This window comes from Sminthopsis crassicaudata, chromosome 1 (genome assembly GCF_048593235.1).
Source record: "Sminthopsis crassicaudata isolate SCR6 chromosome 1, ASM4859323v1, whole genome shotgun sequence".
In the NCBI taxonomy this organism is placed as follows: domain Eukaryota; kingdom Metazoa; phylum Chordata; class Mammalia; order Dasyuromorphia; family Dasyuridae; genus Sminthopsis; species Sminthopsis crassicaudata.
Genome location: NC_133617.1, coordinates 134278367 through 134304887, shown reverse-complemented (window position 1 = coordinate 134304887; position 26521 = coordinate 134278367). Strand labels below are relative to the sequence as shown.

At 33.4% G+C, this 26521-nt stretch overlaps 1 protein-coding gene across 3 annotated transcripts in view; it reads left to right on the top strand.

The window, feature by feature from the left end:
* The window catches only part of ZFPM2 (zinc finger protein, FOG family member 2), a 541649-nt gene that overhangs the window by 389744 nt on the left and 125384 nt on the right, over window positions 1–26521 (top strand). The window contains exon 1 of one of the 3 annotated variants that reach the window (XM_074267166.1): window positions 1053–1361. The exons of the other annotated variants lie outside the window; for them this stretch is intronic. Coding sequence (XP_074123267.1) covers window positions 1241–1361 — 121 coding nt within the window. The 5' untranslated portion in view covers window positions 1053–1240. Of the gene's footprint in view, window positions 1–1052; window positions 1362–26521 lie in introns of those variants that run through there. 3 annotated transcript variants of the gene reach the window in all.

The following is a 26521-nucleotide window of genomic DNA, read 5'->3' as shown; positions in this document are numbered from 1 at the left end:
TAGTTTCAATTCAAATTAACACTTGAAATAGGGAATTGGGAGGTGGACTTAGAGAAATCAGCATGTCTTTCATTCATTTAGTGACAGAAAAGAAACACCCATAGCAAAAGTTTATTTTATAGTGAAGATAATTCTTGCTTAAGTACTTCTACAAGAAGGAGAAAAAAAGGAATTCAATCAAAGTGAAAATATAGTGAATTATAAGATGACAAAGAAACAGAAAAGTGGAATTTGTTGAGGAAAGATGGTTTTAGCTTAATTTACAATGTAGCATTAATGCAAAGTTACACTATCCCAACTGCAGAGCTGCTTAGCAGGTAAGCTTTGAGAATCAAATCAATAGTATTAAGAGGAAGAAACTTTCCATATATATAGTGCATCTTAGTGCTGGAACATAGTGGTAGAGGTGAAAATCAGGGCAGAAGGAAAAAGTTGGGATTTGATTAAACTTTCAAGATGGCCTGGATTTGGCACAATACCTTTCCATTTTGCTCAACGAGGTGACTAAAAACACGATTCTGTCTTGTTCTATTCTTTTCATGTTACTGAATAAAAAATACTCAAATCCTTGGGACTTCATGTGCCACTCTAATATGTGATCTTGTGAATATCTGAACTCTGTGTGAAAAGGAAAATATATATTAAAAAAAAACCCCACCTGCACAGAACAGGGGCATTGCGTTTTAAATTATTAGATTATAGTCCTCTGTCATACTTTTCAGGTTCTAGTCTGCTAGCAGTATCGTTTCAATAGAAGTGCTAGTGCCAAGACCAGCTTCACTTTTCCCCCCTTTTCTCTTTTAATCCCTGTGGGGCTCTGATTTTTTTTTTCATTGCTGGACTAAAGTTGTGTCAACGGGAGACTTGCACCATAAAGACTGAAATGTTAAAGAAAGCTACAAGGAACAGCTTTGAGGCAAGGTTTCAAGCTTTGTCATCACGCTTGAAGAATTTTCTGTTTAATGTACTGTAATGCAGTATTCAATGGGGACAAGTTTAATTGAGTTTTACACAACCCAGTTGGGAGTAGCGCTGCAAGGTAGGTGATGTCTAGGTTTTTAATCTTCCACTCCGGAGAGGCTTGTTGACGGAGAGGTTCTTTCTCTTTGTAAGAAAAAAAAGGGAAGCATGAGAAATGATACATCCGTGGATAAAACCAATTGGCAACCCCCAAAGGAATGAGGGCGATAAGGCGAATCCAGCACTTGTAAGAAATAAAAGAATCCAACTGTTCATTTAAATGAGAAACAACACATGCGAAGGAGGAGGCAAGGAGGCTGGGCGCTGGAATGAGGAGGAACAGAAACTGACAAACAGAACGACTGATATGGGAGAAAGGAGTTCCAGGAAAACAATCAAAGGTTTGTTAGAGGGATTATCAAATAGATAGCTAATGATGTGTATTTTTAAAAGAAAAATTAGGAGAAGGGTCATTCTCTGTCAAGCAGAGTGGATGAAGTGGCAGTAGGGAGGGAGCTGCTGTTACAGCAAGCCTCACTTTAAAACACACACACACACACACACACACACACACACACACACACACACACACCCCAAACATGCTTTTCCTGAATCCTAACTTCACTTCTATATCACACCAGGTAAAAATAGCTCTGGACTCTATCAAGAAAAACAAAGGAAAAAAAAATAAAGAAAATAATACTTTCCACATAATCTCCTGTGTATTAAATTTACTTAACTCCAGCAGCAACTTGCTTTACTTCTTCAGGTTTCTAAACAGTGGAAGGCACAAAATATCCCCATGCACCCACTGTATCCAGAGACTGTGTTTCTGTTTTAGTTTCTCTGTCACTAAGGTGAATAAGTAACTATTTGGTTCAAGCAAAACCATTTCAAAGTTTTTTTTGGTTTTTTTTTAAATTATCATTTATTCAGTTGCCAGTTCTGGAAGAGGGGTAAGGAGATAAAGGATTAGGGTGTATGTTAATATATTTGAAGTGACCACTTAAAAAAGGAATTTGGGTTCTTTATCATTTCTTTATCTGCTAACGTCCTCTTACAAGGATTTAACTCATCCTTTAGACAGAAAGAAGATAGATCTCCCAGTGCAGGGGCTCCCACCCTTTTAAATTGTTTCTTGCTTAATGGCTAATGGGAATACTCATGTCTTCTTTTCAGCACAAACCGAAATCTTTTAGAGAAGAAAAAAATGCATTATACGTTTCCCCTGAATTCCTGCCTTCCACCAATAAAGGAAGATAACTTATTTTTGTTTCCACTAAATTTGGTCAATTTTTGTGGCATGCAGATAACTAACACTTTGATGCTTGTCAGACTTGGGAATATAGCATTATTCTAGGAATTTTGCCTTCTCAATATGGAATTTCCAGGAGAGGATCTGCCATTTCATTTTCACAGCAGATTCATGACTGGCTGGGACTCTGGGGAAAAGACAATGTTCCTTAAAAATAAAGAGAATCTTAGAAACTCTATAGTATAACTTTCTCTTTTTACAGATGTGGGAATTTAGGCCTAGCGAGGTCAAATAAGCCATTTCATTTTGCTGTTGCCTGTTATGATTACTCAAAAACATCCTGAATATTTCACTTTCTCTCATCTTATATATCCATTCTGTTGTCAAATTGAGTCATTTTATCTCTGCAGCATATTTAGATCAGCACTCTTTTCTTCACTAACATAGACACCACATTAATTCAGTAGATTATCACCTCTTGCCTGGAATTCGGCAAAATAGAAGTCTGATTGGCCTCCTTATCTTGCATCTCTTCTCCCCTCCAATCTTTCCTTCCCATAGCTACCAAACTGGTTTTCCTAAAGTATAGGTCTGCCTATGGCACTTCTTCGGTAAACTCCCTTGACTCTCTATAACTTATATAATCAAATGTAAACTTTTGTATTTGGCATATAAAGACTTTCATATCCTACATTTCTAGTAACATCAAATGTTATTCTTCTTTACTTATATAGTACTTTATCTTCTCTCTCCTTGTTTTTGCATTCCTTATCCCATATTCCTGGAATGTACTCCCTCCTTCCTCATCATTATCTTTTTGAATTCTTAGTTATGTTCAGGGCTCTTTTTATATGCTCTACATAAAGAATTCTTAAACTAGGACCTGTGAATTTGTTTTTAGATAAATAGATAGATGATTGATAGATAGATGGAAAAAGGCAGACTATATTTCAATATAATGTTTCCTTTATAATTTTTTGTGTTTTATTTAAAAACATCATTCTGAGAAGAGGTACATGGGCTTCACCAGATCGACAAAAAGGTCAATGGCATACAGAGGAATTAAAAGACTTTGACCTACATGAAAGCCTTCCCAATCACCATATCCATCTGCTAGTATATTTCTTCAACTTGTCTTTATCTTCAGTTATTCAGTTGGGTTCAATATGTGTATATGATTCCATAGACTTTTATCCATGGAAGTTTATTGGAAAACTATCAAAGTGGTTTGCTATTTCCTCCTCCAGTGTGTCTCCATTTTACAGATGAGAAACTGAGGCAAGTAGGGGTTAAGGGAACTGCCCAGAGTCACACAGTAAATTAAGTGTTTGAGGCCACATTTGAACTCAGAATAAGCTCAGTGATCTATCTACTGTACTACCTACCTGGCCCAAAGCACAAATCTCCATGTGTCTTTATTTTATCTCTCCTAACTTTATTTTAAATTACTTGAAGGTATTGTGATTCATTTTTGTCTTTTTGTTTATAGCAATTAGCACAGTATCTGGCCTACAACTGGTGCTTAATAAATGTGTTTTTAGACTGATTAGATTGATAAAAAGAAGAGTTCTAAACTATCAAAATCCCATCTCTAACAATGTTTCTAGGAATCATCTTTCTTGAGTATAGAAACTTATTTTTAATGAGTATGTTAATTTGGTCCTTGAAGTGACTCTAATACAATCATTTTTATCCAAAAAGCCATATCTGGAGATTAACTCATGGGCTACATCTTTGGTTTTCATTTGGTTCATTTAAGAAGCATTTATGAAGCACGCTCTGTATACAAGGCACTGAGTAAGGGGTAGACAGAGACCAAAACCAAAAAGCCAATGCATTTTCGGAGTTCATATTTAGTTGAGGAATAAGAAGATAAACTCAAAAAAGTATATACAAAATAGATATTTAACTGACTTACAAAGTTATTTTTATGCAGAGGGCAGGGACCTGGAGGAATCAAGAAAAGGTTCATGTAGGAGATTTCACTTGAGTTGGTTTTCAAAGAAAAAGAGAAATAAAAGGAGTCAAATGATGAAGGAGTATATTCCAGATGTGAGGGACAACCTATGCAAAGGTTATGAAGAAATGAAGGGGAATGAAATGCTTATAAAAATCAACTGCATACTTGTCATAGTTACCTTTTATATATTGCTCAGGGATATTTGGGTAAATATTTAAGAACTGGGTCTTTGAAAAGATAAATAAATAAAAACATCAAGTACTTTAAAGTACCTAAATAATCATCATTATTAATATTTTCCCATCTCTTTCTTCAGTCCAGATAATCACAAAACAATAACTCAAATCCTGACTTTTAACATTAACTGACTTTGAAGATATAAATGCTCACATTGATAATTCACTAATTGACTGTATAGCCCATTTATGCTGCCCTCAAGCACACCTTAGCAGATTTAAAAATCTGGCTAAAACCAGACCAGTTATTTCTCATCATTATGCTTTTCAAGACTTTTAAGTTGATCACTTTATTATAGCTTTGGGTTTTTAAACATGTTGCTAATTCTGTCTGAAGATTATAGTTACAATGAAAAAGTTATGAAAATCATTCTTTAAACGATTGTGCTTTATGTAAAAGCATGTATAGTTACTATACCTCGGTGTTTATAGCATAGTGTGACCCATATGGAAATGAATCAGTTCAATAGTTAAAGATTTTTTTAGTTATTTAATTAGAGGAATTTTATTTTCAATATTATAGTACAAACCACAAATATTTGAGGTTTATTATTATTTGAATCACCTCTCATCTTTATTAAAGAGATTTTTTTCAGCATTTCTGGGGATGTTTTTCTAAATAAAAGGGTCTCAACCTTAAACCAGTCAAAAATCTTTCCCCATATAGAAGTGGGAGGGAAGGGGGAAGGAAGCTCTTGAGGAAATAACAGTGGGGGAAAAAAAGACATCCATTCTTGCTTATTTGGGAGATTTGTATTCCACGGGATTGCTCCAAAATCAACACTTGTTTTTCCTCAAAAAATAATTTAAAATAATGAAGTGTTATATCATAAAAGTAGTCTGTTAAGGATTAGAAAGAGGTCCAAATCTAGGTTGAAAAAATTCCAGACCAAAGATTTTTGTGTTGTGTAGCTCTCTGGAAGATTTGTAAAGTTTAGAATTGCCTCCATTCATAATCAGAGAGAATGCTCAAATTCTATTAAAAGATTATGAAAATAAAGATATAATTTTCCCCCATCCAAGTTAATGGATCACTCAAAATCTATCCCTCAACTCTTTGGGGATTGAAAACCTTGGGTCTAGAAAAGGGTAGAGGTGAAAGATGGTATTTGGGAGGGATTGCAGATGCTGACTGAATAAAATATAATTGGGAAATAGTTAACAAAACAAATTAAATACAATAAAACAATTTAGATTAATATGTATTTTTTAATACATAGCCTGCAGGGATGGAGATATATATATATACATATATATATGTATATACATACATATATATATGTATATATATTCATCAGTAACCCTCTTTCTATTAGAGTTTAATATCACTGGTCTAGACAAGATCAGAGGCCGGTATGCCTAGATGACATCAGAGACAGACAAATAAAAGTTTATTTTTTTTTCAAGCCCTCTCTCTTTTTATTCATAGAGAACTGTTCTTTGTGACATAGGACTGAGGGGTGAGCTGGCTGTATTTTCAACATGTAGCAGAATTCCTGGCACTAATTAATCAACCATTAACTAATTAACAATTAATTAATAGTTGATTGATAGGTTCTTGTTGATTAACTGATTCTCAAAGACAGAGAGCTCCCTGGCTTTATGACTTCATATCTATTTACCTTTATTTTTTACAACTTGGAAAAGCAAGGTGGTGCCTTCAATGAATGGATTATAAGACAGAGCCTAGAAGACCACAGTTTGAATCCTGCCTCATATGAATATTAGTTATTTTACCCTGAGCTCTTCACTTAGCTTCTCTCAAATTTAGTTTCCTTATCTGTAAAAAGGGGCTATTAATAGCACCTACCTCATGAAACAATTCATAAGAGTAATTGAGATAATACATGTAAAGTACTTTATAATAATTCAAGTGTTATATAAATATGAGATAATATCACTTATTATTGGTGTTATCATTATCATTATTAGAAATAATATTTTTGGTATCACATTAGTAATAATGGTAGCTAGCATTTATATAACACTTGTTATGTGCTAGATGCTATTGCTGAATAATTTATGATTATTTCATTTGATCCTTACAACAAAAAGGAAGTAAGTACTATTATTAGTCCAGTTATATAAATGAGGAAGGAGACAGATTGAGGTTATGTGACTTGCCCTTGATCACACAACTAGTAAATGTGTGAAGCAATTTTTGAACTCGGGTCTTCCTGACTTTAGACCTCACATTCTATCTACTATATCATATAACTCTGTTATATCATGCCTAAAAGAGTAGGAAAGAAAAATTGATTTGAAGCAAAATAGGACACTAAACTGGCGTTTGGGAAGACTAGGTTAAAATACTGAAGCAGATCCCAGCTATGTGAGCCATTGATGAATCATTTGCCTCAGTTTCCCCATCTGGAAAATGGGAATTTAAATAGTCTTTAATATTCCTTCTATTTCCAAATCTCGCAAATAAACTCATCCTGATCATTGGAAAGAATGCCAAATAAACACCACAATAACTTGATTCTGGTTTGAAAGTAGAAAAATAGACTAGTGAAACATCCAAGGAATATATAAAATAGTTGTTCTACATAATCAATAAACACAATTTAACACAGAAAGAATTCCTTATTTGAAAAGAATTATTGGTAAAACTAGATAGCAGATCTACATTTTATGTCACCTTTTCTAAAAGTTAAAAAAGTATATATAAAGTGACAGAAATGAATTAAACATATCCATATACTTGGACCAAGATATTTTACTATCAAGAATATATAGCAAAGTTAATGACAAAAAGAAATGCTTAATATATACCAAAATTTTTGTAGCATCAGTTTTTAAAGGAGCAAAGACCTGGGATCAAAGGATATGCCCATCAATTAGGAAATGATAAAACAAAATGTGGTGCATGAATGTAAAGGAATGCTCTTGTACTATAATAAATAATGACTAAATATTATGGAAAGTCATGGAAGTCTCATATGAATTGTTACAAAAATGAAGCAGGACCAGGAAAATAGTATATGCAAAAGCTTTTTTCTTTGTGCACTTAAATTTATTGCAATTGTTTTTCCCTCTGCCCTTTCTTTGTAAAATGGCAAGGAAATTGAGCGTAGAAGAGGTGGCTTGCTTCGGAGAATATAATAAGTGACTCTCTGGAAGTTAATAGTTATTTGAAAACATTTATAGTTATTATCATAATTATTAAACTCAGGCATGTTGATTTAATAAGAAAAAATGATAAAAATTTCCTTTTATACCATTAAAATACCTGGAGAATGATGAATAAATATACACATATATGTGAATGTTTTCTGTATCTATATAAAAATGTGAATTCTTTATTCCTTTGGCCTCCTGTACCATTAATTGTGGCTGCTAGTTTGAAATATTAATCTCTCGGTGGTTTCCTCTTCTACCCATTACCCTAACAAGAAAAGGTGCATCATTTGAAATATTATGATAAGATAGGATAGAGGCAAAGTAAAGGAAAGAGATGGAAGCCATGAATTCTTTGTTTAAAAGAATAGAACCCTAAGCAAAAATTAAAAGTTAAATATTATGACATCATTCTGGAAAACTTTTAAAGAGAGACTAGAAGAAAACAGTAAAAAACCCAAAATGACAATATATTGATATATATTTGGAATATGTAGATTTAAACAAATATAATTGCTTATTATTATTTTGCATCCAAATTAATTCCACTCACCTCTCCCCCAAATTCTCAAGTCCATAAGAGAACCTTAAACATATTCAGATTTTATATCTTGCCACAAAAAATAGGCCTAGCCTTGCCCACTCTGCAAAAATTTTAATTGTGTAATTTGACATCAACTGCTGACCCAAAATCTTAAAAAGGCCCATGAATTATGGCAACACCAAAAAAAAAAACAAAAAGGGAACTTAATGGTTAAACAAGTCAAATGATTTGTTTTCTTTTTCTTAATGGACAACTACAGAAACTGAATTGAGAGAATCTAGCTGTATCTTCAATTCTACTTTTATTAAGATTCTTCAGTGCAGGGTCTATTTTTTTTTTTTTTTATCAGTGTCACTTATTCCAGTAAATATAATCCTCTTACTTTCTTCCAGGTTACATTTAATAATAGGAACTTCTCTGCTTTGAAGAGTATAGTTCTAAGAGATTGCATAGTATCTAATAATAAAATAGTACCTAACATTTATGTATTGCTTTAAAGTTTTCAAAGTACTTTTAAATGGTGTCTTATTCAATCCTCAAAATTACCATGCTATTATTATTTCCATCTCACAGATGAGGAAACAGAGCCTCTGATAGGATGTGTGCCCATGGTCTGATGGTTTGTGTCTGAAACATTCAGTGACAAAGCATTTATTAAGGGTTTACTATGTGCCAGACAATACACTAAGCATTAGGATTACAAAGAGAGCAAAAGACAGTTTCTGCCCTCAGGAATTTAGAATCTAATTGGGAGAGATAACAAGCAAGAAAATATATACAAATAAGCTATAAACAAGACAAATCGGAATTATTACCAGAAGGAAGGCACCAGAATTGAGAGGAATGGGGAAAGGCTTCTTGCAAAAGGTGAGATTTAAGTTGGAATTTGAAGGAAGCCAGTATGTGGAGGTGAGGAGACAGAGCATTCCAGACAAGGGGTACAGCCAGAGACAATTCCCAGAGCTAAGTGATGGAATTTTGTTCAAAGAACAGTAAGGAAACTTGTGTCACTAAATCGAAGGTGGGAAATCAGGTGCAAGAAAAATGGAAAAGTGAGTGTAGGAACTAGTCACGAACGCCAAATAGATTTTGTATTTGGTCCTGGAGATGTTAGGGAGCCACTGGTGTTTATTGAGTATGATGGTGACATGGACAGACCTGTCTTGGCCATGATTTGAAATAAGGTTTTTCTGACTCCAAGTTACATACTCTACCCACTGTATCACCTACTTGCCAAAAGTATTATAAGTACAATTACATCACAGTTGCATTCTTATTTCTCATAAATTTTGTCACTTTACCATTCCCAGAAATCTTTCCTTATTCTCTTATCTCTACATTCTTGAAATTCTGAGTCTTGAAAATGTAGAGAGAATTTGAAAAAAACAAAAGAATGATACACAATTTGCTACTTACCAAGCTGTTATACAAATACCTATTAATCTTTTTTCCCAGCCAAAACAAAACAAAACAAAAAAAGATAAAATAAAATAAAACCCCAAACCTTCCTTAAGGAAATCTATCAAACCCATTTTACAGGCAATCAGAAGAAAGCCCAGAGAATGTATGACACAGCAGAGAATGACAGAACATTATCAGTAAAACCAACCTTCAGGTCCAGATGTCTTTAGTCCTTTGGCTATCCCACTGAGACATGTTGCTTCTCAAGTGCCTTTTTAAATCCAGAAATGACTTATCTCACACTTCCAGAGGAGTTCAGTGATTCAGTATTAGAATTAAGAAAAAGAATCAGATGAAGCCTACATTTTAAAAACCAGCAGCCTTTAAAGTATTGATTTTCCAGGGAGACTAACTCTAGATTGCAAACTGCTGGAGACTGTCTGTACATAACTCCGGATATGAGCTAGTCATGGATTGGGAATAAACTAGCTGCCTCACCTACTTATTTATATTGTTACCAAAAATAATTAGTCAATTTTAAGTCATCTAGAATTGTGGCCTTTACACATTTATTTAAAAAGAAATCCTTTTGATAATATTTCTATCCATTTGTGAAACTATTCAAGCAGGGGCATTGAACTCTTTCTAGGAGAATGGGGTCTAGGCAAGTAAAATACTAGAGGAAAACAGCCTGTGAAAACTGGTCTATGCTATGGCAGAAAGGGGAGTTATTTTGGGCATTGGGATGGATTTGCTGCTTGTAGATAATGCAAATATACAATAAGTGCTGAAGGGGAATTGCTTTAACTTCAATTAAATGTAGCAAGCATTTATTTATAAAGCATCTAATATGGGCAAGGTACTGTAGAAGGTTCTGGAAATTTCAAATAGAAAATTGCAATCTTGTTCTGGATGAGCTTACATTCTAATAGAAGAAAGGACAAAGTATAAAAGTAACTTCAATCAATAAACAGTTATTAAGCTCCAAAAAAGTTAAGTGCTAATGCAAAAGGAAGCATGATACTTGCAAAAGAAAGGTTCAGGCCAGATATTCATTTTAACTGAGATAGATAGAAAGGCCTTATATATAATATGCTCTGAGTTATACCAAAAAAAAAAAAAAAGCAACTTTAACAGTTAAAGCAAAGGTATCTGTTTCATGTATGTAAATTCATGTGGAGAAATGTATAAAATCAGCCTGAAAATTCTATACAAATGTATAGAACAGAAGAATAGGAGCCTTAAAAATTCGATTATATTTTTTTTTCTGAAATGAAATACATGAAGAAGAGTAATATGAAATGAGGCTAGAAAGAGATTTTATATATACAACTTTGAATGTCAGGTTTATAGGTTAATATTCTATAGGGGATGGGAAGATGCTATGGGCTTTTCAGGAGCCTCTTGGTACAATGGTGAGCTTGGATTCCAAAGAGATCTTGTTCTGAATCTGACACTTCCTTGTTTGATTGTAGAAACACACTTAAACCTTTCTGAATCTCACTTTCCTTATGTGCAAAAACAGTATCCATATGTAGGATTATTGTGAAGTGCATCTATACCTACTGTAGGTAAAGTCTTTTATCAACTTTAAGGTTTGGTTATGAATTGACCTCTTGAAAAATCTAACACCCTCCTATGGTAAAGTTTTCCTGGTGGTACCCTTTTATTCATGCTATCCTCCTCAAATTATTTTATACTTACTTCTAATATATCTTATATATTTACTTGCCTATGTGTGTATCATTCTCCCTTCTCCCACAGAATGTAATATCTTTGAGGTTAGGAGCTTTTGTTTGTTGTTGTTGTTGTTGTTGTTGTTGTTTATCTTTGCATTCCCCAAAACTAGCATAATGCCTGACATATAGTTTTTGTAGTTCAGTCATTTTTCTGTTGTATCCAATTTTCTGTGTCCCAATCTTGGTAGTTTCTTGGCAAAAATACTGAAGTGGTTTGTCATTTCCTTCTTCAGCTCATTTTACAGATGAGGAACTAAGGCAAACAGGGTTAAGTAACTTGCCTAAGGTCACACAGCAAGTGAATGAATTTAAACTCTTAAGTGGCACCTTCCTGATTCCAAGCTCAACACTCTATCCATTGTGCAACCTAGCTGTCCTGTGATATATAGTAAACCTTTGATAAAAGTTTGTTGAATTTGATTGAATTGACTCAGTAGTCACTAATGCCCCTTCCAGAGTTGTTCTAAAATTTGTGATTCTTAATGCAAGGACTTCATGAATATCACCTTTTTTTTTTTTTTTTTTTGAGGAGAAAACCAGCATGTTTGTAGTGGTTCTTTAGGAAAATTACCCAGACAGGGATATGAAGGATAGAGAGAGATTGAAAGGTAGAAAGATGATTTAGAGAAGTCTTGCATAATCTTGATGAGAAAAGAGAAGAAATTAACAAAACACTCTGAAAGTGTAGATGAAAGGGTGTGACAATCTAATGCATATGTGAGAAGAAGTAAAAATGTCTTATTTGTAACCAAGGTCTGAACATTTCTTATGGACTGACTATATACAGCTTTCATTCTTCTTGAGGGACTGACAAGGAAAAGCAAAAAAAGACAAGATGAAGATTTCAGTAAAGATTGTTTGAAATATGAGGATATCCTTAGGTAGTATATATATAATGAAATATGAAAATGACCTTACATCCACAAATTAACTGCAGCCTAAGACAACTTAAGAACATCCTTGCCAGCCTTCCTAAATTTTGGGTACTTGTAGTCCCAAGGAAAGAGGCCAAAAAGCCTAGTATTTGTCAGAGAACTTGTGGTTTAAATCCATTTTCAGTTACATGCCACCTTGGTCAACTTGGATATAATTAAATCTCCATGGGTTGAAGTTTTGTCATCTGAAAAATGAGTGAGTGACCTTTGAAATCCTTTTTATTCTATATCTGTGATTCATTGAAGAATATGACAATGACATTGGTAGAAGCCCTTTAGCTGAGCCATTTCTCAGTTTGTGAAACCAGTACCATAGTTTCTTGGAATTACATTATTATTGTCTATTTAAAAATTTTCCTGAAACTCTCTTACAAGCTCCACATGCAGATTATAATACTTTTCATAAAATGTCATAAACTATGAAATAGAGTATCAGGATCTCATAGTGGTATGAAAGTAGTCCAATAGGGAAGACTTTAGCAATAAGAGGAACTGCATTAGGTGTATCTTGAACTGAGGCCTGAAGGAAGCCCAAAAGGATGGGATGCCAAAAGGAGGAGCATTCTAGGGAACAGAAGACAGGCAATGCTAAGGCAGTGAGTCAGGAGTTAAGATGTTGTATGTGATGAGTAGCAAAATTCCAGGGTAGCCAGATAAAATGGTTTACAGTAAGAAATGAAATGTAAAAAACCTATAAAGGTAGGATTGAGTTGCCCTACATTCCCTTTGGAAGGATGGCTTACATTCTTAATGACTTAGCAGAGAATGAATCTATTAGGAATACAGAGGATATCTCCTCCTATGAAATATGTTTTTAAGGCAATTCCTCTGCTGAAACATGCCTTTCCTACACATCTTTCCATTTATAAACTTTTTCCATTATTTCTTTTCCTATACAAGAAAAAAAAATTCTGAATGTTTGATTCTAGTAATTCAAAGCTATTGATCTAACTGCTAACAGTTATTGCCGTTCTCTCATTCACTCATTTTCATTACAGTTCAGTAGAGTAGTCAATTCATAATGAGATATGAATGCTTTGGGTGCCATGAGAATGTACTTGTTTTATGTATACACAAATTCTATTTTTTTATTGAAATATATTACTAACCATTCTATAATGATCAAGAAACTGCAAGTAAATAACTTATGCCTCTATCAATGTTGAAAATATTATTTTCTTTATATGTCTATCATCATCAATCAATAATTTGACTTATTAACAAAAGGAAACATATAAGGTATAGATATTCAGGTTCAACAAATGTCAGTTAGATATGCTAACGGTCCCTTATGAAGACTTATTACTATCTGTTAACTAACTAAATAACTAAGCTAAAAAAACAGAATTATAATGGTCATATACTTCTGCTAGACTATTAGCTCTCTGAAAGTAGGACAGTTTCTTCTTCTTTGTATCGCTTTTGGTGCCTAGCATAGTGTTTTGCATATAATAGGCATTAAGTAAATATTTGAATTAACAAATACTGATTTTGATGGTTAGATTTTTAAAATGTTGATGAGATTGCATATGCCTGAAATTTTATGGTGGGATAGCTCATAGGATAGTACCAGACCCCAAATTAGGAAGATCTGAGTTCAAATATGACCACAGACACTTACTAGCTATGTGATCTTGGGTAAGTCAACTTAACCTATGTTTGCTTAGTTTCTACATCTGTAAAATGGCATAAATAATAATACCTACCTTTCAGGCATCAAGATCAAATGAGATAATAGTCAGAAAACATTTAGCACACTGCCTATGATTATTATCACCAGATACTATTAAATATTCTCATCTGAGAGCAACTATTTGCCTGTCCTTTAGTTTCTCACTTCATGCTTCTATCACCAACACCCCATCCAACAAATGGAAGAAATATCTTTGGTTATTGTTTTCTTAATGGAATTAATGTCAAGTCAGTCTGAACTCTATATCTTAAAAGAGAGTTGGTGCTTCCAGTAACCACTATATCTTCATTTCCTTGGGGGTAACTGTTTCAACATCCATCCAGAGGGGAATAACCTAATAGAAAATCCAAAATCTGTATGAAAGTTTAAAATTCATTCAACCATGATGACTCCAGGAGAAAAGCTGAAATTTCACTGTTCATAATATTTTTATTTCATGTTTGCCACACATTTAAATAATGTTGTCTGCCCTAATACTCGTTCATGGGTTTAATGAACATATATATATATTTAATGAACATATATATATATATATATATATATATATATATATATATATATATATATATATATATAAATGCTTATTATGTACAATTGTGTTAGCAATTCAATTCATCTTTTGAGTAAGTCATTAATGTGGTGGGATAATACTAGATTAAGAATCATAATCCTTGATTCGTCATAAATCTAATATTCCTACTCCTATTACCACTACAACTACTGCTGTTGCTGCTTCTAGCTAGCTAGCCATTATATAGTGCTTTAAATATTGTAAAGCACTTTATCATTATCTCATTTGATTCTCACAACAACCTTGGAAAGTGAGAGCAACCCCTTTAAAAGATGAAATAGCTGAAGCAAGTACAAGTGACTTGCTTAGGATTACAGAAACTCTGAAGCAGAATTTGAATGCAGGGAGGTCTTCCGAATCCAGGTGTAACACTCAATCCAGCATGCCACCTGCCTTATGACCCTGAGCAAGACATCTAACATTCTTAAACTTCATTTGCCTTTCCTATAAAATGTAAACAGCAACATCTGTTCTTCCTGCTTCAAAGCTTCATAGATTTAGAGGTGGAAAAGATAGATATCATCTCCTCTAGGCATACTTAAATCAGGGATCCACACAGTCCCAAGGGATTCAAGAATAGATTTCAAGGTATTAACTTGGATGGAGAAAAAATAAATTACATATTTATTATTACTGACCTCTAAATGAAGACGAGCACTTCCCTCAATTAAAAATTAAAATAAATAAATGGTATTCTAAGAAAGTCCTTAGGCTTCATGCAAACTGTCAAATTGGGCCCATGATACATCCACAAAAAGGGGATACAGGGGTAAGAACCACTGATATAGTACAACCTTCTGATTTTACAGAAAAAGAATGTGAATGAAATTCAGGGAGAATATTCTGTTTACCCAAAGTCATACAAGTAGGAAGTCATAAAATCTGGTTTCTGACTCCAAAGCCAACACTTTCAACTGTACTTAATAGTTATAATTAGGACTAGATAAGATTATTGTATAACAATGTTGGGAGCTAGGTTAAATTTAAATAATGTATATATAGTTTTTTATTCACAAAAGTATTTTTGCCATCAAAAGACATTCTATGTTGTAGTAATATAAAAACTGATTATTATTGAATTGATACTGATTACCAGCTTCTAGAGAGTTACATATAACCAGAACTTTATGCTAAATAAGACCAAATCTTGAAAAGTATGTGCTGGGTTTTTTTCCCCCTAAAAATTACCGGTATTTAATTACTAGTATATTTTTATTCAACCATTTCCTTACTTTAGTAAATTGAAATTCTCCTATTTATTAAAATTAGAACCTAGTTTATAAAATATCTACTTTTTTTTATAATTTTGTTAAATCCATGACTTTATTGCAAAAATCTCAATGACTAATATCAAAATAGGATTTTTCTATTCTCAGTTTTCCACCCAAGTTCATGCCTTCAAAATGTATGTTTTACCTTATCATGAAATTGCAAAATCATTTGATTGCCTGGACAGTCAAGAACTTATTAATAAAACTGCAAAGTCCTCTATTTGATTTTTCACCTGACCCTGGGTGTCTCACTAAATAGTCCCTCTAGTACTTTAAAGACATGATTTTTTCAGTGGAAGAAAAATGTAGACCCTTTGCACTATATTCACACTGTGGTTCAAAGGGATTTTTCATTCAGAGGAAGTGATAATCCCTTAAAACTGAAAGCCAGCTCTTTCTGAGGCTCATCTCATCGCTGGTAATGAGATGTGTGGCAACTGCTGGTGCCAAGGAATTAATGATACCTAGTAAGTAAAGAATAGAAAACCTAGGTTTGTGAATTATGCCTGTTGTTCTGTGTCTTCTGAGCAGGAAAATGGAAAGATCCTATGTCATCATACTTATTATGATATTAAAACTATGGGAATTTGATCAGATAAAAGAAATGCTAAATGAAATTTCTCCATCTAAACACTCATGTCAAGAAAGGCAATTTTAGTAGTGCGGTGGTGTAAGCATTTTGTTTTTTCTGCAATAAAGCCATCAGATCAATAAAAAATTATGTAGCAGATTATTATTACACTGTGCTCACCATAGCTCTAATCGTAAATAATACAGCAGTTATCCTGGTTATATTAATTATAATTAGAATGCAGATAATGCAGACGGTCTTTTATTACTAGAGCCAAATCAATTTTCCAGTGTTATTCAATGCAAGGTCACACAAAGTTGTTGAAGCTCTTAGACTTCTTATGAAATGACCTGCATATGCAAGAGAGGGTTTGGCTCAGCTGTGCAAGAAACATTGACTGGGAAAACGCATTGAAATAATTAGAGCCATGAACTCTTGCCTATAATGGCAGAATTTCATTTTATAAAGTAAGCAGAGCTGTAATCCAACCTCCTTTATGGTGGGAAGCCTCATAAATCTTTCAGAGAAGACCAAGTCTTATGTTTAGGGGTAAAGCAGAAATCAAAATGAATTTGTTTGGATTGTTGCTCTCTCCTCTGTTCCTTCTCTTCTGTACCAAGATGTCATAGCTTTTAAATGCATTACTGTATATAACAATAGTGAGAAGGAAACAACAAAATCACAAAGTAATATACCATAAATGCATTTGGCTTTTTTTTTTTTCTCCACAAAGACTCAGGCTGTTATTTTTTCTCCTGTGTTGTCATTCCTGAGCATAAATAGCAAACTGGGGAAAAGGAAGGTGAAGGGGAGCAGGTGATGAGGCACAAAATGGGGGCTGGGGAAAAGGGCAAGAGGACAAAAAGAAAGAGAAGAATATTCCAGGGGCTGATGTGAATCAAAGACGAAGGAGCCCTAGGAATTATAAAATATTGGGATGAGGCAAAGCTAGAAGTGAGGAATGAATAACCATCCCTAAAATCTAGGAGTCCAGATACCTAGCTAGAGGGTAAAATACTAATGGTCCAACCAAACTTAAAACCTAGGAGTCAGATGAGAAATGGAAGCCATGGTTCAAGGCAGACAACCACTGAGACTTCAAAATGCTAGGATCTTGCCAGGTCCAAAACTAGTAAGCAAAACATATGAATGGGTCTAATTTGAAATTGATTGCTTTTTGCCTTCTGTATAGCTCCTGATTCAACTGGAAGATTTCACAGGATCTGGGCCCTTAATTATGAAATAGATTGCTGAAGGTAATTAAGGAAAAAAATACATTTTTCTAGATCTGCCTTGGGGAGCAGCAAGTTAGAACTGAGAAAGAGGTCCTGATAAATACCAGAAAATATAAGTAAGAACATTGAAAAATTAATTTGGAATCAGAAGGCCTAGATTAAAATTCTGTATGCTCTTTATATGACAAATAACTTAATATCTTTGGTTCATCATCTGTAAAATAAGAGGGGTAAAATGCCTAGACTGATCCCCAAGGCCCCTCTCCATCTAAATTCAATTGATTACAATTTTCAAGCAAGTCAATCTATTGTGTTTCTCTTGTAACAGGAATTCTTACCTTTTTTATGTATGACAAGAACCCTTTTTGATAATCTAGTGAAACCCATGGACCTCTTTTGGAACAATGTTTCTGAATTCATAAAATAAAACATGTAGGATTACAAAGGTTTGATTAAAAAAAAAAATTAGATCTGTTCAGGGATAGTTTGCCAGGCAGCTTCATTTATATGTTTTAAAACTCACTTTATCTTTGATGATTTCAAGTGAAAATTTTTTAGTCTTACTTTTTTTTTTTTAAAGCAACCTCAGTAACAGACAATTGTACTTTGGGTATAATGTGCTTTTCCATTTCTGGAGCTCACTGAAAAAAGATTCACAACTTTTACAAACATTGGTTTCATTTGTTGAAGAGATATATAGGAAAATAATCCCATTTTGCATTAGGAACCCCTGTTTTAGATATTTTTGAAAGAGATTATGAAATGGTGTCTTTCTGAATATGATATTAAATTAATCTGAAAAAATACAACTTGTTCCTATGAAATATGTCTTTTAAAATCCTACTATTTGGGAAGAGGAGAGACAGCTTGCCAGACTATGTAGACTGTAGAGGACCTATTTTGGAAAGGCCTGGGTTCAAGTTTACTTCTGACCTGTATTTGTTATATGACCATGGGCTAGTAACTAAACCTATCTCTAAGAAAAGTATCAAGGTTCTATGGTATGTATGGTGCAAAGGAAAAGTAGTTTCTATGCTAAAAGTTCCCAAACCAAAATAAAATAAAATAAACTACAGATAAATCTGGATTTTTAGAAATAGGAGGAGGGAAAAATCTGGTGTTATAAACCTCAATTAATATCGAAAGGAAAAATGAATAAAGCAAATAGGACCATAAAACAAAAATATCAGTTTCTGATTATCTTATGAATCACAGTTAAATATTGGCACACTTACTCCACTTGGAGTGAGATGGAATTCTGTATGTAGAATTTTAACAACATGGGATGTAGTTCTAAAAGTCACTCAATCTACAGTTTCAACCTTATTAATCCAAGAATTCCTGATTGTACTAAAATTTCTTAAAGAAAATTTATTATATATTTATATAAAATGAATAAATATCAAAAGGGAACATTCATTTTCATGTGTGATCTTAAATAGAACATAATAAAAACAGGGAGATTCATATCTTTTCTAAAAGTTATCTCTTCTGACTTGGTTTACATATTTTTTTCTTCTTTAATGAGACTTTAAATAAAGTTGGACCCCACAGGACTTAGCACTCCTTAGTGACCTCTGATGTTATTTGCACATTGTTTGCTTTTAAGTCAAGGAAACCCTGTTTTTAAATAAGCTACCACTAAAACAAAGGGAAAGACTTCTTCAAAAAGAGAAAGTTAAAATCAAGGAATTAAGGAATTTTATACATGTATGTGTATGTGTGTGTATATATATACATATATATATATATATATTTTATATATATATATATATAATATAAAACTCATTTTCTTTGTGCCCCATACTATCCACAGTCTAGTTCCTCATGGGATTTTGTTACTTTAAGGCTCTGTCTATCTCAGAGGTAGCATGTGTATGGGAGGAGGCAGGGATTGCTATGGTAAGTACTGGAGCTTCATATAATAGGATTGGGGAATTATTTTGAGTCCAAAACATAAGGAAAAAAAAAAAAAGTCTAAAAGTGACCTTGTCGACTGAATTAACTTCTATGTGATTCCGTTTTAAAATGATATGCCCAGTATTATCATTTTACTGCCAAAAACTGGGAACCTTTCCAAATTTTGACTTACAAAATCATTGTACTTCCAAATAAAAAAAAATTTAAAAGACCTAGAGCTTTTTGAAGACTTCTTTTTGTTGAATGCAGTAATAGATGTTTTGCTAATATCCTATGCAAATGGCTAGCACCACAAGTTAGAGCTACCCTTAGGCAGCCTTATCTTCTACCCAGGCTTTTATGAGGTGTTTGTTTTATTTCTGAAAGCCTGGAGTTTGAACATCTAGGGTTTGGTCTCTCTTCTTCTGACTTCTTTCTTTCCACTCCCCCACTGCCTTTACCTCTACCTCCATCATCTTTGTCTGTCAGCATCCCTTAGGTAGTGAAGCTTGATGCAAAATTCATTCTAGTCACAGAAGGAGAGATCATCTTTCCCTAGAAAGGTGACTAACTGTAATTTTGCTTTTTATTTGGTCTTCTTTACTCTCTCCAATTTACTCCTCTTCTCTTCCCCCAGCATTGTGACCTTTTTCAAGGTATACCTGCTGACAAAATGGAAGAGGCAGGTATTATTAATGAGACCTTAAAATAGCCCAACACTTAAAAGCTTAGTGGAATGTTTTATTATTAAGCAATTGCTTTTCTTTACAAAATTTTATTTACTTGATAGTCTTTATGACTTCTATCAATTTGCCTGACTAAGCCATCTGATCAGCTGCTTTTTGAAAGTGACAGGACCTCAAGCAATATTCCCAGAATATAGCATGCTCTTCTCTTCTGTGTCAGGTGCCTGTGCTTATATGGGAGGATTAGCTGCAATAATACAATTCAATAAAGTACATGAAGGGAGCTGGCCCTGTGTGTCTCTGATCTGTGCTTGCTATCTTTGCCACTGTTTTGGAAATGGCCTTTATGCCTCCTGGTCTCAACATGAAGCAAAGAGTACCATCTGGACACCACATGTGAAAAAGTCGGAGATCTCTAGGTTAAATTATGCCTGAAAGGACATTCTCTTGTCAGTTAAGCTGCTATGTACTTTAGCCTGATAACTAACAAAATTATAGTATGGTAATTTTAATTGGAAACTATCCATTTTTATCTTCAGGTTTTCCTTTTCTATTCCCACTGGCAACTATCCTTTGTGTTCAACTTCTATGAACTGGTGCCCATAGCAACACCCATGTGTAATAGTAAAGCCATTGTGGCCCCAGAGTTACTGTATACCAGAATTTGATAGTGACATTGATCCAAACAGCAGGATACAGTTGCATAATATGGCACCATTCTGTATTTTCTTAATCTGCTGCTCTTGACTTTTCTTGAGGGTCTAGAAAAACCATCTGGTAATTAGCGTAACAAAAAGTGGGATTCTGTATCAATAAATGTTTGATATTAACATTTCTTTATCCCTTCCTGGAAGACAAGCCCAAGCAGCTTCAAGTGATAGAGTCAGAAATTAAATGTATATCTAATATTAAAGCTATTTACATTATTTGAGGTCCTTTAATTAATTCTTGCAGGTTAGAATGTTTTCAAGTTGCAAACTATATAATAATTACATAAATGCTAGCCCTCTGCCTACTGAGATGTGTTTATATGTTTAATTTAATTTAATTTATAATTTAATATAACATATTGCCTTATCCATAAAATGCCTCTAATCTTCCTATGAAGAAATTATCTTTTTCTCCTTTATCATACTGGGAGTAAGATAGGAGAAAAAGGTAAGCATTTGTGTAAAGCCTACTATATGACAGCCACTGTGCTACATTGTTGTTCAATTCTTTCAGTTATGTCTCTTAGTGACCCCATTGTGAGTATTCTTGGAAAAGATACTAGAAGTACTTTTTTACAAATGTTATTTTATTTGACCCTCTTCAAGGTAGGTGCAAAGTGGTTATGTACTGTTCAGCGCCAGTGTCTGTGAATCTTTTTTCATAATAATAAGTTCACATCTGAGCTATTGGCTGAGGTCAGATCTTCAGACTGTGCAATTAATATGCTGCACATTAAAGTGGGTCTCGTGCTTTGCAATGTGATTTGTCACCTCCACAAGAGGAAATTAGTCTTTTATTCAAAATCAAATGATCTTCAACACATCTTTCCAAAAACTGATTAGTTGATGCTTCCCAATTAGGTCACTAGGTGGTGCAACAGACAAAAAAGCAAGGCAGGAGTTCAAATTTGACCTTTAGTACTTAATAGCTGTATGTATGTCTTTTGACAAGCCACTTAATCTGTCTGCTTCAGTTTCCTCCCCTGTAAAATGAGATTAATAATACTTAGCTCCCAGTGTTATTGTAAAGACCATTATTTAGGTACTATCACATAGAATTTTCCAAATTAGTGAATAATTTTAGCTGAGCTGAGTCCTGAATCCTAGAAGAACAGCGGCTCACTAAAGTTGTTGTTGTTGTGGGATATTCTCCACAGAGTAATCTATCCAGCTCATACCAAGGAATCTACAAGGTATCAACCCTGCCCCCAAAGGTTCATTTTTTCAGGTACTATTTGGATGGACTCTTGTTGAATTCAGGTTCTTCTTCCCCCCAAAAAATGCTAATTGAGAATGCCCAAAATAACTTTGAGATCCCTGATAAAGACAGAAAGGAGGAAGACAGAATTATACTTTCTTCCTGCTTCCACATCCTATTTGGCCCAAATGTAGTTAAGAACTGTCCATGAAAAGGGTAGCTAGAATATGCTGGCTCAGGTATAATGAGAAAATGATAACATTATTACTAAGAAGCAAGTGGATGGGGAAGAAGAATAAAAAGGCATGCCTAAGCTCTAAGTCTAAGGCTGACCTTATAAGAACATCTGGTTTGAAAAGTCAAGAGATGGGTAACGTCTAGTCACCTAAGAAACCAAGAAATCCAAATGGACTTGAGGTCATACCAATGACATATTACTTAAACTAAAATCTGTAGAACAATGATCAGTTCATTGTTTTGTTTTGTTTTTAATTTCTAGTATAGATCTTAACACAAACATTCCTGCAACACAAATTTTAAATGAGAATAACTTTACACCCCTTCCAATACTGTTTTTCCTATTAAAAACAACTGAGTTCACACGTTTTTGGATAATGGTTCCTACCATTCATTCCATTTTGCCAACCAGTTCTTTCTCATTTATCAGAATAAAGACCAGAATGTTTGTTTTCTGCTATCTTTTCTTGTGACTTTTGAAAAATAAAATCACTAGGAAGGCAGGGCAAGTAATGATTTGTTGACTGTCTCTTCTTATAACACAATACTTCAGCAGAGGTATCAGACCAAGAGTAGATCTTCATCATAACTGGAGCCACTGTTGATATATTCCTCTACTCTTCTTTTATCCTTGATCGGATTGATTGATTGCTATCAGCCTCGGGGATAGCCAAAGAAAACTCCCCCTTCTAGAAAAGGATTAACTCATAACTGGCTGAGATTGCTGATAACCTTGGGGAAATTTGAATAATCTTACTCAACTGTGTGAAAAGAGGCAATTTAGAGACAAAGAGGTGATTTATTGGCTTCTGAGAAAGTAGGAAACTTTAACTCTTATTATATAAGGACAAGATGAATTTTTATTTGTTTGATTTATTAGCAATGACTGGGCTCAAAATCAAAGTGTTTTCACCTCCCCCCATACCTCGCCAAAGATAAGTAAACTTGAGACAGAAATATGTGAACTTCAGAGTATGTGAGCTTAATGGCAAAGGCTCATCAGCAGGCAATAAGAGGTATCAACATAGCTTTTCCAATGACCTTTTGAGGGTCTTACTCAGAGGAATCTCATATCTGGTACTAGTCACTGAGCAGACATTTTATAAAATTTGGGGACCAACTCCTGTTCATGAACATATACTATAATTTGTTTACCCATTTCCCAATCTATCTATGAACATTCCTGAAATTTCCTTTTTCTTTTTTTTTTCCACCACAAAGAGAGATACTATAAAAGTTTTAGGAACATGTAGGTTCTTTTCTATTTTCCCCAATCATCTTGGGAAAAACCCCCAACAGTGCTGGGTCAAAGATATAGGTAGCAACTTTTTGGGCATAATTTCAAATCTCTCTTCAAAATGGTTATTATCAACTTACAGATCCACCAATTTTTCCACATGCCCTCCAACATTTGTCACATTCTCTTTCTATCATTTTGGTCAAATTGAAAGGTATAAAATGATATTTCAAGGTTGTTTTAATTTGTATTTATCTAATCAATAATGATTTAAGGCCTTTTTCATATAACTATAAATTGTTGGAATTTCTTCATCAAAAAGCTGCTGGTCATTTTCTTTGATCATTTATCAATTAGGGAAAGACTCATATTTTTATAAGTTTAACAAAGTTCTTTGTAAATTTGAGATATGAGACCCTTACCTGAGGAATTTTCTATGAATTTTTTTTTCCATTTTCTTCTTTCCTTCTGACTTTAGCTACATTTGTTTAATTTGCACAAACCCTTTAAAATTTAATGTAATCAAAATTATCCATTTTACATCTCAAAACATTCTCTTATTCTTGTTGGCTCATAAATTGTTTCCCTATCCAAAAGTCTGATAAGTAATATGTTCTATGTTCTTAAAATTATTTTATAGTATCTTCTTTTAAATCCAGGTGTATCTATTTTGACCTTACTTTGATAAATGGTATAAGATATTGGTCTAGATCCAATTTCTGCTAGACTGCTTTTCAGCTCTTTAATACCTTTTTACCAAATAATGAATTCTTATCCCCTAAACTAAAATTTTTATACTTGTCACATCCTGGGTTACTATATTTGTTTACTGGTATAAATTGTCTAGTCTAATCCACTGATCTACCTTCCTATTTCTTATCCAGTACTTGATAGTTTTGATAATTATTCTTTTTTATTATAGTTTAAGATCTGATACTTCTAAAATTCTTTCCTTTAATATTTTCCCCACTAATCTTTTTTTTTTTTTATGTTCTTGACCTTTTGCTCTTCCAAATGAATTTTTTACTATTTTTCCAACTCTGTGAAATAATTTTTGATAATTTAATTGGAATAGCTTTACACATGTAGTTTACTTTTGGTAAAAATTGACATGATTATTAATTGGTCCTGAATATCCATGAACAATGAACATTTCCCCATCTATTTAAATCTGATTTTATTTGTGTACAAAGTTTTTGTTCACATGCATCCTGAGTTTGTTTTAGTAGGTGTAATCACGGATATAACTATTTAGAGTTACTTTAAGTGAGGTAGCTCTAGCTAGCTCTTCCTACGTATCCTGTTGATGATGTGTAGAAATGCTAATTATTAATATAGGTTTACATTAAAATACTTTTAAAAAACAAGTTCATAGATCTTAGGTTGAGAATCCAGTAGACAATACATTGATAAAAACAAGGGTTAGTGTCCAAATATCATGGAAATATTTTTATTGTAATTAAAGTAATATTTAAATAGCATATCAAAAAGTTGCATTGTGCTAGTTGGGTTACAAGGAATTTACTGGTAAAGTTTTGAGTAGATATTGTTAGTGTCCTTATTGTGAAAAAGAAAACTAGTCACATATTTAACACATATAAATTCAAATTTTAAAACATCTAAGTGATTTAAAATATAGAAGAGATATATGCTCCAATCAAAAGATATTTAGCTAAGAGATAATTGTATTTCAAAGACTTATCTTTTATAGTTAAAAACAGTCCCAGAAACATAAGGGTCTCCTTTCTCATTCTTGAAGTTTGGCTTGCAATTAATTGGACTTACTTTTTGCCAGAAATTACTACCTGCATTGTTGGCAAAGCCAAAATATCTGATCAAGGTTGAAAAGGATGATTTGTTTGACATGAAATCAACAACTCTCAGAAATTTTCCACACAGGATTGTGCAATTGTTAGAGAAAAGGTTCAAGTCATGGTGATTCCCCAAACAATATTGACTTATTGGAACTTTAATGATATAGATATTATATATTGTTAATCATAAAAGTCAGCAAGTCTGGAATTTATTTTGACAGGAAAAGGAGGAAAGGCTATTACATATCATCAAAATTTTAATTACCATGACCCCTCTAAAAGCTGCCTTATCTACATGACCTTATTTTAATTTTTTGCTCATATGACCATATATTTGAAAATGATGATAAAAAATATGTTTGCTTAGCACCATCTATGTTTCAGGCACTATGTAAAGAACCAGAAATAAAAATCCCTATATTAGACAGTTGATCATATTAAGTAATTTATATTTTTATTCACCATAGTTTTACTGTTCTTTAAGATTTACAAACTGCTTTTCATTCATTATGTCATTTCATTGCCATAAAAATCCTGAGTTGCTTTGAATATCTCCATATCACAGTTGAAGAAACTGAGGTCCAAAGAGATAATGTGATTTGCACAGGATCGGGTTAGTAAGTGCCCAAGTCAGAATCCAAACTTCATTATTGTTGACTCCAAATCCAATGTCCAGAATAGAGAAAGTGAATAATTCTCCTATACTATTTCCTGGTCAACCTACATCTGATATATTGAGTCCAGTTTTGGTTGCCTGTGGACATCAGCAAATTGCAAGATGCTAGAGGAGGTTCACCAAGATGATAAGAATGGTAGAAGGAAGTTATATAATTGAAGCAGTTGTAAATATTTAACTTAAAAAGAGAAGATAGACACAATTGTCTTCAACTATGTAAAATTTTGTTATTGTTCTGTAATTTTCAGTCACATCTTACTTTTAGTGACCCCATTTAAGATTTTCTTGGCAATGATACTTCTCCAGCTTGTTTTATGGGTGAGGAAACTGAGGCAAATGTGGTTTAAATGACTTGGCCAGGATCATACAACTAGTTAAGTACCAGAGGCCAGATTTCAATTTAGGTAGATAAGTATTCCTGACTTGTGGCATGGCACTCTATCATTGTGCTACCTAGCAGCAATACTGTCTGAAAGGCTGTAAATTATATTCAACCAAAATATTTATTTAAACATAATGATTGAATTGAACTATCATTTGGCAGATCAAGCACAATAACTTGCAAATAGCAGG